Source organism: Notamacropus eugenii, chromosome 3 (genome assembly GCF_028372415.1).
Source record: "Notamacropus eugenii isolate mMacEug1 chromosome 3, mMacEug1.pri_v2, whole genome shotgun sequence".
Lineage (NCBI taxonomy): Eukaryota > Metazoa > Chordata > Mammalia > Diprotodontia > Macropodidae > Notamacropus > Notamacropus eugenii.
Genome location: NC_092874.1, coordinates 398,209,222 through 398,224,112, shown reverse-complemented (window position 1 = coordinate 398,224,112; position 14,891 = coordinate 398,209,222). Strand labels below are relative to the sequence as shown.

Here is a 14,891-nt window from a genome sequence, read left to right as displayed (position 1 = left end):
GGTCCCGGCCCCCTTTCCCCATCCCCCCACCCCCGCCCAAAGCCTTAGAGTGGGGGCTGGGGGGGTGGTCAGGACAAGGGGGGTGAGGAAAAGGTAAGTTTCCCGAGCACCAGGTGACTAGGCACAACGCTGTCCTCACAGCCACCTCCAGGGTGAACAGTTAGGACCAGCCGTCGACCCATTTCCCCCCCACAGCCGCCCCCCTCAGCTTTACCTCACTACTCCCCCTCCTCACTCCACCCAACTCACAGCTGCTCCCGAGGATCCTCCAGCCCAGCCAGCCAAACCCTTTCTGGAAACGACGGCAGCCCAGAGGGTCCAAACCACCTACCATCTCCGCTCGCGTTCTAGTTCCCTACACCACCGCCGCCGCCTCCTCCTCTTCCAACACCGCAGCCGCCTCCTCCTCATCTGCAACACCACCAGCGGCGGTCGCCCGGAGGCCCCGCCTCCTCCATCTCCTCCTGCATCATCACTTCCGGTAACCCCGCAGCTCTGGGAGGGAGGGCCGAGGGAGCAGGAGGGCAGACTGCGGAGTGACGCACGCAGAAACGTGCGAAGCTGTCGCCAAGTAAGGGCAACGACCCGACCTTCTCACCTCCTCCCCGTCGGGGGCGGGGTGGTGGAGGAGGAAATCGCCTGGGCGGAACTGGACCAAACCACAGCGTGGTTAGGTAGGGGGTGGGGTCAGACGCGAGATGGGTACTGGGAGGAAGAGAAGGAAGGTGAAAAGATCGATCGTATTTTTAGCGGATACGCCGAAAGGTAAATTTCGCGGCGGGTTGAGGTCTGAGACTCAAGCCTCCTCTTGTCTATGAATGATGCTCCCCACCTATGTTTCCTCAGATGGTTCGGTCCCACCTGGCCTAGAGGGCCAGACCCCGGTGTGTCCCCATCGGCTCCGGAGGACTGCCGACACGCCCTCCTCTCCTTCTCCGCACTGTGGGTGGGGGGGCAGGCGTGATGGACACAGCGTGAGTGTTAAGAAGTGAAGGTGGTCTACTCTGGGCGATGGAGATCGCGGTTGGCTCGCTAGGGCTGGAGGCAGGGGAGTGGGGTGGGAGCCGTGGCTTGGTGCCGCGTTGCTAGGATACATGGTGGCGTGTCCTGCCCCTCCCCCTAAAGCCCTCGTGGCCCGTGGGCTCGGGCGGCAGCCATTTCCCCGGGGTCATTTACCTGCGCGGATTTTATCCAACCGCCCTCTGCTGGTGAGGGTGGGGGTGGGGATGCGGGGGTCTCTGGGCCGGGCTCGGACCGCCAGTTATCCTCTTCCTTCTTGGCCTCGTAGCTGCTTGGACGCTAGGGCCTAGGGACGCCTGGGCGAAGGGCCGTGAGCCGCTGCCCTCCGGGAGCGTCCACTCTGCGGAGGCGTCGCTGCGCGGTGCTGTGTATACTGTCTGGCGGGAGTGGTGGGGGCGGGGATGACCCAGTCCGTGAAGGAAATGCGGCGCTGGAGGGATAGCTTGGAGCAGGTTTGGGGGAGCGAGTGGCGCGGGAGCTGAGCCCCATAGGGACAGAGGATTCCCGGGGTGCAGACTGGGAACCATCCCGACGATCCGCCTTCCTGGAGCTTACGGGCCGCGGCGGGGAGGGGGGTGTGGAGCGGTCCTAAGTGACGAGACTGGGAGTTGTGCCGAGTCGCTGAGCCGCTTCGGTCGTGTCCGACCCTTCGGGACCCCTGTTAGGGCTTTGTGGCCGTTTCCTTTCCCAGCTCATTTTATGGAAGAAGAGGCTGAGGTAAAGAGGGTTAAGTGACTCGTCCAGGGCCGCACAGCTAGTAAGTGTCCGAGGCTGGATATGAACTCGGTGCTGCCGGACCCTTGGGAGTGATGGAAGGTGAGGAGCCAAAGAAACCCAAGGCTAGCCAGGGGAGGGTTTGTGAAGGTCACATCGAAGGTATCGTACTGACGGGGGATGGGAGTGCGTCCCAATTGTGTGCAGTTTGGGAAGGACAGTCTCAGCCCTGCCCTCCAGGAGCTCACACCTGGGAAGTGGGGAAGGCAGCAGAGTAGACTTGTGTGTCACAAAATTGGAGGTGGGGGGATGGAGGGCGCCCAATGAAAGAAAGAGTGTTTTAGACCAGGTAAAGGTGTGTGAAGGACCACCTGAATTGAGCCTTGAGGGCAGGGAGAGAAAGAATTCATCTGGTTGGAGAATTACAGTTGGGTGGAATTTGGAAAGTGCTGTCTGTCTCCAAAGGCTGGTCAGGTTGACAAGCATTTGTCAAGCAGGTTTGCTGTGCTAAGTATTGGCAATACAAAGGAAAGAAAAAAAACAGTCCCTTTTCTCAGGAAGCTTGCAGTCTAATCAGGGGAAAATGTTCAAACAAGATATATACAGGATAAACTGGAGATGATGTACAGAGGGAAGGCACCAGCATTAAGGAGGATCAGAACAGGCTTCTTGTGAGATGTTGGGATTTTAGCTGGGACTTTAAAGAAGCCAGGGAAACCAGGAGAGGAGATGAGATGCGATGAGAAGGGAAAGCAATTCCAGGCTTGAGGGACAGCCAGTGAAAACGCACAGTCATGAGGTGGAATGTTTTGTGTGCAAGTAAGTGTAAGAAGACCACTGTGACTGGAGTGGAGTGTATAAAGAGTTGTAAGACTTGTGCATTAGAAAGACACATTTTGATGAACTTCAGTTGGAAGGGGGAGAATGGGAAAAGGAGGAATATTGCAGATTGGAAGAACAATAAGAGGCTGCTAAATAGTGTAATTAAAAAATGAGCACCCTAAAACTAGGATCCTAGAAGCTTAGTACTGTGAGAAGGACTTTGGAGACCATCCAGGCCAGGATGATCTTAACCTTTTTTGTTTCCTTGTACCCCTTTTGGCCATCAGGTGAAACTTGTAGAACCTTTCTCTCATATTTTTAAATGCATATAGTAAAAGATATAAGAATACAAAGGAAACCAATTATGTTGAAATATAATTATGACATTAAAAAAAGTTTAAAAGGGGGGTTAAACCCCTCTAGGGTGACCCCTTCATAAGGAAAATTAGACTTTGAGAGGGGATGTGACTTGCACCACATAGAAAATGAAAGAATCAGAATTTGAACCCAGGTCTTTTGACTACATATCCATAGAAAGGGTGAGTACAGAAGAGGGCATAAATGTGAGGAATGACTAGACAATATTTGGCAACTGATTGGAAATAGAAGATGAAAGAGATGAGAAGGAAAGATTTTTGGGTGACTCATCTTCAAAGGTTTCATTCTTCCAAAGTGACTGGAAGAGTAGGACCACACCAACAAAAATAGTAAAGTTAAGAGCAGGAGCAGTTTTGGGGAGAGAAGATAAGTTCAGTTTTGAGCATATAAAGTTTGAGGGGCCATGGTACAGCACATCCAAGGAGAGACATCCAAAAGGCATTTGTAAAGTATGAGAGCATGTCAAGAAAGTTACTGGTCTGGGTATTTAAGATGGTCTTGGCCAGAACCTTTAATCTGGTTCTCTTCCATCCCTAGTCATGGTTCTAGATCTCTCAAGTAGCTGAAACCAATATATACACTGAGGGAGATTGCAAGATTTCATCCTGTGGGCCTAGTTTAGCAATGGCCACATCGCTATTCCTAGAAGCAGAATAATTTAGTTTATCTGTCAACTAGAAATCAAGGAGCCAGTGCTGTTTTATGGATGTTGCTAAGTGCCTTAATTTTTGATCCTAGCAAAAATTGAAATCCTCCCTGTAGATTGAGAGTAGTGATAACAAGGTCCCAATTTTCCTGTTTGTTGGTGATGTAATGAACCTAAAGGAATAATAGGAAAAGCTATCTGTACTCATTGCTTGCTTCCTCACTCTTCATTCCTTAACTCCTTGGTAAGCTGGTTTCTAACTCCATTTTTGCGTAGTTCCCCTACACAGCCAATTTCTGGAATTCCTAGCTCCCTTCAAGCTTCAACCTGAGAGGCCCCTCTTCTCCAACACTTCCTAATTTTTTCCTCAGTTATAATTGCTCTTCCTTTCACCACTTCATAATTTGTATTTATCTAGAATTCATTTTGTATTTACTTGCTGTGTCTCTGTTATTTCTACTCCATAGAAAGTTCTTTGAAGGCGGGAAGTTTTTTCCTCCTTGTATACCCAGCGTAAGACTATGCCTTGCACATAGTAGGCACTTACATGTTTGTTTAGGGCAAACGTAGCACTTGGCACCTTAGGCCCCATAAAGAGAGAAGGTGACAGAAATCTCTCATTGAACAATTAAATTCAGGCTCATAGCCCACAAGAACAGTGTTGTCCTGTTTGTACCACCTATGACAACACATGAGAGTCCAGGAAAGACAGTTTGGCGTTTCCTGTAGGTCAGAGCACAGCTTATCATGTGGTGATTTATGGTCAGTCTGTATGTGGACATCCTTGTCGTCATGTGGCAGACAGAAATCACTTAAAATGCATTTAGTGAATCAAACATGTTTGGAATTTATAAGCTAATTTAAGGAATCTTTTTGAAATGACAGAAACTGTGTAATACCTTAGCTGTATTAGAAAGTTGAGTTGCATGCTAAAAAAGTCCCAACTCTAGTAATATAACTAAAGGCTTTTTGTCAGTTTCACACTTAACTTTGCTAGACAAATCATTACAAATGAAAGAATTATATTAGTGTTTGTACTTCCCATCTATATTTCCTAGATTTCAGAGAAGGCCTTTCTTATTTGACCAGTATTAATTATATCCTGTTTATTCACAGTACATTTCTTTAGTTCTAAAGCACGTGGATTTGATCTTTAACTTTGGGCTAGCTTTCATCTGTTGGTGGCTAGTTCCATATTCTATTCAGGATAACTGTTCACACCTGACTACTGCCTTTTCTTTCCTGTAATGTGCCATTATGGAAAATAACTACTCCATTTATTTTGAATCTGGGACCCAGGTTCTGTTTTAATGTAAATTTCTCTCTCTGGGAAAATCAACTACTATCCAGGTTACAGTAGCCTGATTGGAGAACTCCCCAATACATGCATAGTCTTGTGTGTGTAATAGAGAAATCCATAACATTTGAAACTGGTACATTTATTTGCTATGATTGAGATGTATCTTTTTGAGAAAATTCCCAGATAATAGTGTCCCCATTTGTATTTCGTGTTTGAGAACTGTTGTAAAGGACTTGTCTTTTTTAAAATTTGAATTAGAAAAGTAAACAGGTGTTTTTTTTCTTGTTTTTTTACATTGTGTTCCCAACATTTACACCTTCCATTTGCCTTTTACATATTTAGATATACTCTTACATAACAGTAATCGTTGTATAAACAGGGATATTATGCTTTTCCCCATTATTTGTACAGCAAGTATACAACATTAAATTTACTTTTTTAGTTTACGATAACCAAGATTTCTCTGCAGCTGTAAATAAAAAGTCCAGTCCCAAAGGTAGGAGAGAGTGGATGTATAGGTGGTGCAGATTAACAAAACTCACTGCTTTTTCTGTACCCATATCTGTGAGCATGTGTGTGCTCATACTCATAACACGTAAGGACTGAAATTAATGTGATCTCTCCGTTCACCAGAAAGAAGGGAACGGCATAAATTTAGAAAAAAAGGAACACACAAAAATGAATGGGGAGAAAGAGATAAAGAAAAAATAGGAAGGGAAGCATGGTGATAGATTTGGTTTTGGCAGATAGTGTAACATTTCCAATAAGAATCCGGACCTGTGGTATGTAGATAAGCTGGGTGTCCAGCTGAGAGTAATTTACTCACACTGAATAACAACAGAACTCTACTGTATGGGTATCATTAGTGATCAGAGAAAAACAGCTTTGGGAGAGCTTGGTAACCTCCACACAATAAATTCACTAGCAAGCAACAGATTTCCTCTTGTCCTAATCAGGAGTTAGAGAAACGTCTAGATAAAGAGGAGTTACCTAGTTCAACTAGCAGATACTTGCAGCAATTCCTTAAAATTGTGAAGAAATTGAGAAAGTGAGACACAGGGGGTCATCAATAAAATTTTTAATTTCTTTGACTAATATTTGAATTTGTGAAGGTTTGCAGAAATGCTTAAAAATTCAGCAGTTATCCTTGAATCTGTAAGTTGACCATACAGCTCAAAAGAATATCTTCTAAAAGAAATATATTCAAATCACACTTTTCTGTGGGGTATGCATTTATATTTGCTTCCAAGTAATGCATGTTATATAATCGTAAAAACACTATTTTTAGAATTTATGTTTAGTTTAAATCACCAACGGCAAGCAATATTTTCCCTAAGCACAGAAGGACATGTATTGCTGGTTATAGTATAGCTAACCCTTAATATGTAGGGCCTTCTTATGAAGCTAATTAAAACAATACTGAATCCGTAGCTCGTTATTCTGGGTCCTCATGTACAGGGAAGGCTTTGTAAGGCTTAATAAGTATTTAAAATATTTAGATTTTCTCTGACAACTAATGTTCCATCATCACCAGTCGTGAATATCCTATGATACAAATGTAATTGATCAGTTATTAGTGATTATTTTTAAAATTCTGAAAAATTATTCTGTATTTCTGAGTTTTCCTGATGGTAACTAAGTCATCTCAGTGCAGAAGAACCAAAAACCTAGGGGGATATCAGGGTCCAGAGACCTCTGAGAAATTGCTCATATGTATTACATCATTTTGGAACCCTTTCCTGCCCTTGTGGTTAATCTCACCCCATCTGTTGTACGTTGTAGGCCTCAGCAAAATGTAAAATGCTTGAGGGCAGGAACTTTTTATCTTTTTATCTTTTAAACTTTCTGGCTTTACACATAGGTGCTTAATAAATGGGGTTTTTTTTGTGTTTTTTTTTTTAGATAAGTTTTCATGGTGGAGTTCACACTATTTTCAGGATATCCAAAACCTAATTTGTTCTAAAACAAATTCGATAGAAATTTAGCTACATGGTAGTTTTGTCATAAACTATGAGGTAAAAAAAATCCCATCTTGGAGAAGAGCTCCCTAGTCTTTCATTTATAATTGTGAAGCAGCTTCTTAATTTTGTTTTGTCTAATGCACTATCAAAGGATCACCTTTTTACTCATTCGGAGTTAGGAAGCAGTGACTTACCCTTTTATCATGATTGCCTTTGGCTTTTTCTAATTTTCTTGGTAGTATTGTGTAACAGTTTCTCCACTAGATAGAAAAGCCTTAAGAGAGCTTTGTACTTGGAATTCTGGCATTCCAGAGACCAAAGTCATGTTTCTGTAAATCTCATCATTGAGAGGAATTTTTCCTCTGTACTCAGGACCAAGTTATTCATGCCAATAGGCTTTTATTTATTTTGGGGCATTTTAATTTTTTTTGTCATTCTGAATTTAATAAATGCAAACCTTTTCAATACAGAAAAAGAGGTTCATATATGAATCCCCAAATATGACATACAGCTTGTTTTTTCTTAGGTAATAAATTCAGTACATTAGTTAAAAAGTTGTTCTGTTTGCTTCTCTTTGAACTTCTTTCTGTCTTCTGTTCCTTTAAGAAAGTTTCATTGACACCTTTCTTTTCTAGGGACCCAGTATCATTAGCCCCTTTTCCCCCGCTGTCATATCAAACAAGCATTGCCAAGTAAAACAAATCCACACCTTGAAAGTATCTGAAAATATACATATTTTCATTTTGTCTAATGTCATTATGTCATTAGACATATTTTCAATATGCACTCTTAGTCCATTATATCTCTGTGAAGAGGTAGGAAGCATCCTCTCTCTATACCAGTCTTTGGGAGTTCTGGTTCAGATGTAGTGATCGAAGTTAATAAGTCTTTTGAAGTTGTTTTTCCTTATGACATTTTGGTAGTTGTGTAATTGCTCTCTGGAGGTAGCTGTTGGCATAGTGAATAAAGGGCTGGGCCTAGAGTCGAGGACCAAAGTTCAAGTGTAGCTTCAGACACTTGGCTATTTGTAACCCCTGGCAAGTCGCTTAACCTCTCTATGCCTTAGTTTCCTTATCTGTAAAATGGGGATAATAATAGCATCAATCTCACAGGGTTGTTATGGGGATCAAATGATATCGTATTTATAAAAGCACTTAGCACAGTGTCTGGCACGTAGTAAGTGCTATATAAATATCATTCCCTTCTAATCCCCCTAGATTCTGCTTTACTAAACATTCCATTAGTTTACACAGGTCTTCCCAGGTTTCTCTGAATCCATTCCTTTGTCATTTCTTACAACACACTAATAACCTAATACTTTCGTATATCATAATTTGTTTAGCACTTGCCCTCTTAATGGGCATGCCCATAGTTTCCAGTTGTTTGCTACAACAAATAGGTAATTGCAGAACAATCTTTGCAGCAAATTTCTTTACTACAGTTCTCATAAGATATATAAGGATATTTCAAAATTATGAGAATTAAGAGCCATTCCCTCAATTGATAAAATTTGTAAGGATGTAAACAGGCATTTTTCAGGAGAAGAAACTCTTGTGTTTCTCCTTGGGTCTTAGGAAAAAATACTCCAAATCAGCAATACTTAGAGAAATGTAAATTTAAGCAATTCTGAGATTCCACTTCACACCCATCAGATTGGCAAAGATGACCAGAGAACCCCCAAACAAAGGGAGGAGTTGCAAGAGAATAGTTGCATTGATACACTGTGGATGGAGCTGTGAATTGATCCATCTGTTCTGGAAAGCAATTTGGAATTATGCCCAAGAAGTTTCTGGGTCAACAGTGACCCAGCAATACCAGTATTAGGCCTGTACCCAAACAGATCAAAGAAAGAGAAAAAGGTTCTTTATAGGCAAACATTTTTACAACAGCTCTTTGTGGTGTCAAAACACTAGAAACTGGAGAGCTGGGTGAGGTGTGGAATCCTTATCCACTGGGAACTGATGAACAAATTGTGGTATATGAAGGTAACAGAATATTCTTGTGCTATAAGAAATGAAGAAAAAGATAGTTTCAAAAAAGACCTGGAAAGACTTGCATGAACTAATGCAGAGTGAAGCGAGCAGAACCAGAAGAACAATTTCTAATCAACAGGGAAAAAGTGAACAATTATGAAAAACTTATAAATTGAATGATTAACCTTAATTCCAGAGAACTGATAAAGAGCACTGCCCAACTCATGACAGAGAAATGATGGACTGACATACAGAATAAGAAATGTATTGTGGATGTGACCATCGTGGGATTTTGTTTCACTTGATTAAGTTTATGTGATACAGCAGTGCTGTACTTTTTTCTTTTTTAGTGGGTGGGGGAGGTGGGTGGAAGGAGAAAATGTTTGATAATTAAAAATATGACTTAAAAGAATTTTCTGCATCTGAGAGGTTTTCCCCTATGTTATCTTTTTAGAGATATAGGCCTATTAGTGGTATTACTGGGCCAAAGAGTTTTACAGTTTAATAACTTTTGGCACATGGTTCCAGATTACTTTCCGTTATGGTTCAATCCCTTCATAACTCCGCCTGTAGTGCATTTGTGTACTTGTCATATAAAGTCCCTTCTTGAACTGTTATTTTACTTTTTTGTCATCATTGCCAATCTGAGAGATAGTTGGAACCTCAGAGTTGTTTTAATTAGTGTATCTCATATTGGTAATTTGGAAATTTTTTTCATATGGCCTTTGATAGCTTGGATTTCTTCCTTTGAGAAGTGCCTATTCATACTGTTTGAATATTTTATCTATTAGAGAATCGCTCTTGTTCTTATTAAAGATATAGATATGTAGACCTGATATTCATGATATAAAAACTGACATGTATCAATTCAACATATCAACATATATTAATGTTACAAATATACCAATATAGCAGTTCTTTCTATATTGTGGATATTAGGCCTTTGTCAGAGAGTCTTACTGCAAAATTTTTTCCCAGTTAACTATTTTCCTTTCTGATTCTAACTGCACTGATTTTGTTTATGCAAAAAGCTTTTCAATTTTATGTAATCTAATTTTTCCATTTTATGTCTCGCAAACCTCTGTATCCCTTGCTTGGTCAACAACTCTTCTGCTATGTATATTTGTAAAAGATACCTCCTTTCCTGCTCTTCTATTTTTTTATGGTATGACCTTTTTGGTCTAGGTTATGCATCTATTTGGCACTTATTGTGGTACATGCTGTGAGATGTTGGTTTAAACCTAATTTCTGCAAGGCCATTTTCCAGTTTTTGCTAAACATTGTGTTCTTATCACCCTGGGATTTGGGATCTTTGGGTTTATTGGACACTGTGCAACTGTGTTCATTTACTTCTGGATCTTGTGTACCCAATCTGTTTCACCAATCCTCTTTTCAGTCTTTTTTACTGAATAGTTTTGATGTCTTCTGCTTTGTAATATAGTTTGAAATCTGGTATTGCAACCCCCCTTTCCTTCCCACTTTTTAAAAATAATTTATTTTCTATGAGGTTCTTGACATTTTGTTCCTCTAGGTACTGAATCGACATTTATTATGTTGGTAGAGTTTCAGTAACACAGTCCATAATGATTCTACAAGCTTAGATTAAATACTAGTTATTTGCATATCTGATCTTACAGAAGGTCCAGAAGTATCTACATAAGAAATACTATTTCCTTAAGAATCTTTCTCCAGTGATATAAAAAGGCAGTTCTCAAGGGATGAAAAAAGCTATCTAGAGTAAATTTTTTTGATGTTCCAAATCACAAATAAGAAAGAAATGCAAATTAAAGCCACTTATGAAGTTTGATTTCCCACTTCTCAAATTGGCAGAGATGACAAAAGAGGAAAATGACAGTATCAGAGGAGCCTCAGTTAAATAGGCAGACAATGGATTCACTTTTGGTGAAGCTGTGATATTGGCCAGTCATTCTCGAAAGCAGTTTGGAACAATGTCCAAAAGTTCATGTACATGCGCTTTGACCCAGATGTACATTATTAGGCCTCTACCTCCAAAGAGACAAAGAAGAAAAGGTCTTTTTTGTACAAAAAATATTTATAGTAGCTCTTTGTGCAGTGGCAAAAACAAACAAACAAAAAAACACCTCAAAAACTAAGCAGGAAGGGAGCAAGGGAAGGGAGTGCCCATCAGTTGGGTATTGGCATCTGTACAAGTTGTATGGTATGTGGAAGTAATAGAGTGTGGTTATGCCAAGCGTTGTGTTAGGTGCTGGTGATAGACAAAAATGAAATTTTATCAGGGGAGGTATTGTGCAGTGACCTTGTCAGCCACATCTTCCTTTTTCTCCAGGATGCACTCCTAACTCCAATGTTGTCTACTGTGGCATATTTCCAGCACTTAGCATGGTACACCTGGCACATTGTCAGTGCTTGTTGACTGGTTGGCTTGACTTTGTTGACATATTCAAAATATATACAAGGCAGTTTGGTGGGTATGAGTGCAATCTAAGCATAGTAGACAGCCTGTGCAAAGACATTAGAATGGGAGATGGAATATGGTGTGCAAGGAACATCAGAAAGGCCAGAAGAGTGAGATGTAATAAACCTGCAGAGGGAGGTGGTTTGTGAATGACTCTAAATAGTAAAAGGATCTGTATTTAATCCCGAGAAATAAGCAAGAGGGAGTCATGGGAGTTTATTGAGTGGGGAAATGACATGGTTAGACCTGTGCTTTTGGAACATTTCTGTGGCACGTGTGTGAAGGATGAATAGAAGAGGCAAGATACTTTAGTCAGGGAAGCCAATTAGATTATTGCAGTAATCCAGAAGAGACCAAGAAACTGTAGGAAGTGCTTAGTTTGATAAAAATATGAAACTGGTAACTACACTAGAGATAATTGGTAAAATAATAGTTTCAAACTTTTTGAGTGAGGATCCTTTTTAAAATTAAAACCAAAAGAATTGGTTTTGTGATTAGTATCTATTGGCTGAAAAGATCTTTAAATAGCAAAAAGTGCTTTGATTTCAGGAAGTTAATTTGTATTGTATTAATCACATAATATCTATAAAGAATGCTCTAGAAGTTTTAGTGCAATCTTTTAAGCTTTGGTAACCCAAAACTGCATTAATACTATTAGGACAACGTCTTCTTTCTAAAAGAATGGTATGAAACATGTTCATTCACCTACCATCAGATAGGTTCTCTAGTTACCTAATGAGCTGAACACCTAACAGAATCTTTGTAACCACTGACCCACAAGCTGGTAACCAGGATAGTAAGAGAAAATAAGATTTGTGCACAAGCTTGTCATTTCGTAAATTTTGAAATCAGCATAATAGACAGTAGAATGTGAACATAATGGGCAGGGCTAATACACAGGGCTAGAGAAGTTTGCAAAAAGAGAGATGGAACCCTTTTGATTGATTGTGGTGAGGTGGGATGTTGTGGTATTTGTGATATGAGAAACTGTATATATGGTAACTCCTTATACTTTTCCTCTGAATGTTTCAAACGTATTCCAAACTCAACGAACAGCTAAAGGGACAATGGTGATTTTTGCTATTGTAGAGATGCTGTCCAGTGCTTTTGAGTTTCTGTTGCTTACTTTCCAAAAAGACAAAGGGAGGAGCATGTGATTAGGACATGGGAATTGGAGTCAGCATTCATGGCTTCTAATCCTGGCTCTCTCATAGATTGATTCTGTGGAACTGAGTAAGCAGGGGTTTTGGTTAACAGTCTGCAAAATTTATGTAGGTATCCCTACCTTTACCAATACAGATTGGCATCTGCAACTTGTAATCTTTAAGAGAATTGCCTAAAACACTGATAAGTTCTGGGGCTTGCCTAGGGTCACAGTAGAGTCAAGAATGCTAGTATTCTTGGCTCTGAGGTCAGCTCTTGATCCAGAACACCAGAGCTGCCTTTCATGGATTTAGTAGGGACAGTTAATATGTATTCTTTAGTTGCTGATACTGGAGCTCTTGGGACATAGCTTTTTTCCAAATAATTGGGTGAGTGCTAAGCCTGACCTTATGGTGAGGCCATAAAATAGGGATTGAACTTTACTCAGTATTACCAGTGAGCCTTTTGACCCAGGACAAGCATATTTTCTTTCATGGTCTACTTTCCTATGTAGTCATATACTTATATTCATGCCCTCATACCTACATACATATAAGAGGAGGGGAATTGTGTCACTGTATCTTTATAAGGGACTTTTAAAATAGCTTTAAATACCATCTGTTAGTATTGCTATTAGCACCTTAGATATTTGGTGAAATTTAACTCTGTTTCAGACTTTCTCACTTCCATGCCTATGTGTCATGCAGTTAGGGAAGTTTTGTCTTTTAATCTCAGGGAAATGAAGCAATCACTAAGTAGAAGTCAGTTACACACTCCCTGTATTTCACATGAACTGACTCATACCTTTTCATATGAAACCTTGGAGTTTTGGGAGAGCCAGAAACTCAGAAACCAGTTTCTTTACCAAGGGAAAGAAGTGACATCATCTTTCTGGATTTGATTTGCAGTTGTGGGACCACAGACTATAAAGTTGCCTCTTGGCACTCCTACCTCTCCCTTCCCCCCAGCCTTCCCAGTCATCTAAGTATTTTGTTGCTTAGAATATCATGGAATTTTAGAGACTTTGAGTGTCTGTGTAGCAGGGTGTTTGCCTATTTATAGTATAAAACTGTTTTAAATTAACTGGTTAAGCATGGTTTATTCATCATAGGAAAGTGACTGAAGAAAAGTCACTGTAGTCAGGATCTATAGGTAGCCTAAAGAATCATTCTTGAAGTATGAGAGTTTCTTTAAGGGGAATGTCTTTAGCAGGTATCCTTTGAATTAAGAATATGTGTTTGGACTTGGGATTTCCAGCTCAAATATGCTTTCTTTGATAAATTCATGCAAGCTCAGTACCATCCCAGGTATCTGATTTCCAAATAGTAAAGCTTCTTCATGTATTAAGAGTGTGTCATGTTCCCTAACAGCAGTGATCAGTCTACTTCACAATCCTGATGATCCTGTTTAGGGAGGATTGGAGAGGGCATAGGAGGGACTCAGAAGTAGGTGTCATAGGTGTATTCCAGGACCTGCAACTCATTTACTGTGTGTGTCCCTGTTATTTGATTTAGTGGAGTGTGCATCTGTTAAAAGAGACTTAGTAAAACCTCTATTACCTGAAATCTGACCAACTGGAATCCTCTAATAACCAGAGTTAATTTTTTTTACAGAACTCTGCTTTGTGGATACAGAAGCAGATGCTGAGAACATAAACCCAAAGAAATTTTACCCAGCCTGCTATCACTTCCTCTCTTACCCCCTAAAATTAAAGTTCCTGATGTGCCCTAACTCCTTAGGTCAAGACACTTCCATTCCAATATCCTATGAACAGAGTATTTAAAAAGAAAAATTAAATGTTAAAGATAAAGACCCTGTAGGAGCCTTAGTCATTAAAGAAAATTTCATTTGTGTTCGCTAATTATTAGGGTAAAAAAATAAACTAATGTTAAGAAAAAATTTTTAAAAGGGTCGCTATGCTTAAAAGCTTAACTTTTCCTTAACAGGAAAATTCAGTTATCCAGAATACCCAAGACCTTAAGTATTCAAGTTAAAGGAAGTTTTAAGTAACCCACTAGGAAATGTATTAAGGAGTACAGATGTGACTCTCAAACCAACTGTTTCCCAAAGAGTTTAGGTTTCCAACATGGAAAATACACTGTCATTGAGCAACCTCTTCTTTTATAAGCAAAACATGAAGTAAAAATGGTTGAGAGGTAACTGGTGTTCTTGATTCTCCAATTCTGGGTAACTTTACCATGCAGATCTATTTAGAAAGAGTAATTATTTATGGACTAATTAAAGAGCTTGTGAAAAATGTACATCTGCCTGGCTGCCTACTATCAAATTGAATTTTTACACAAAATTTTCCTTTTCTATTTTGGTGATTCCAAAGATGACAGCAGCAACACGACAAGAGGTTCTCAGTCTGTACCGAAGGATTTTCAGGCTTGCAAGGAGGTGGCATGCAGCATCGGGGCAGATGGAGGACACTATCAGAGAAAAGCAGTACATTATAAATGAAGCCAGAATGTTGTTCCAGAAAAACAAAAATGTA

The 14,891-nt window shown here is 40.4% G+C and overlaps 2 protein-coding genes across 12 annotated transcripts in view; one reads left to right on the top strand and one right to left on the bottom strand.

Annotated features, from left to right (window-relative positions):
• The window catches only part of DCUN1D3 (defective in cullin neddylation 1 domain containing 3), a 33,836-nt gene extending 33,406 nt beyond the window's left edge, over window positions 1-430 (bottom strand). Inside the window, exon 1 of one of the 3 annotated variants that reach the window (XM_072597950.1) lies at window positions 332-430. The gene's annotated coding sequence lies outside the window, so the exon portion shown is untranslated. The other 2 variants (XM_072597947.1, XM_072597949.1) reach the window with 2 other exon arrangements.
• The window catches only part of LYRM1 (LYR motif containing 1), a 37,282-nt gene continuing 22,788 nt past the window's right edge, over window positions 398-14,891 (top strand). Inside the window, exons 1-2 of one of the 9 annotated variants that reach the window (XM_072597958.1) lie at window positions 398-481; window positions 14,730-14,888. In XM_072597958.1, the coding sequence (XP_072454059.1) occupies window positions 14,730-14,888 (159 nt within the window). In that variant the 5' untranslated portion in view covers window positions 398-481. The other 8 variants (XM_072597959.1, XM_072597960.1, XM_072597955.1 and 5 more) reach the window with 8 other exon arrangements.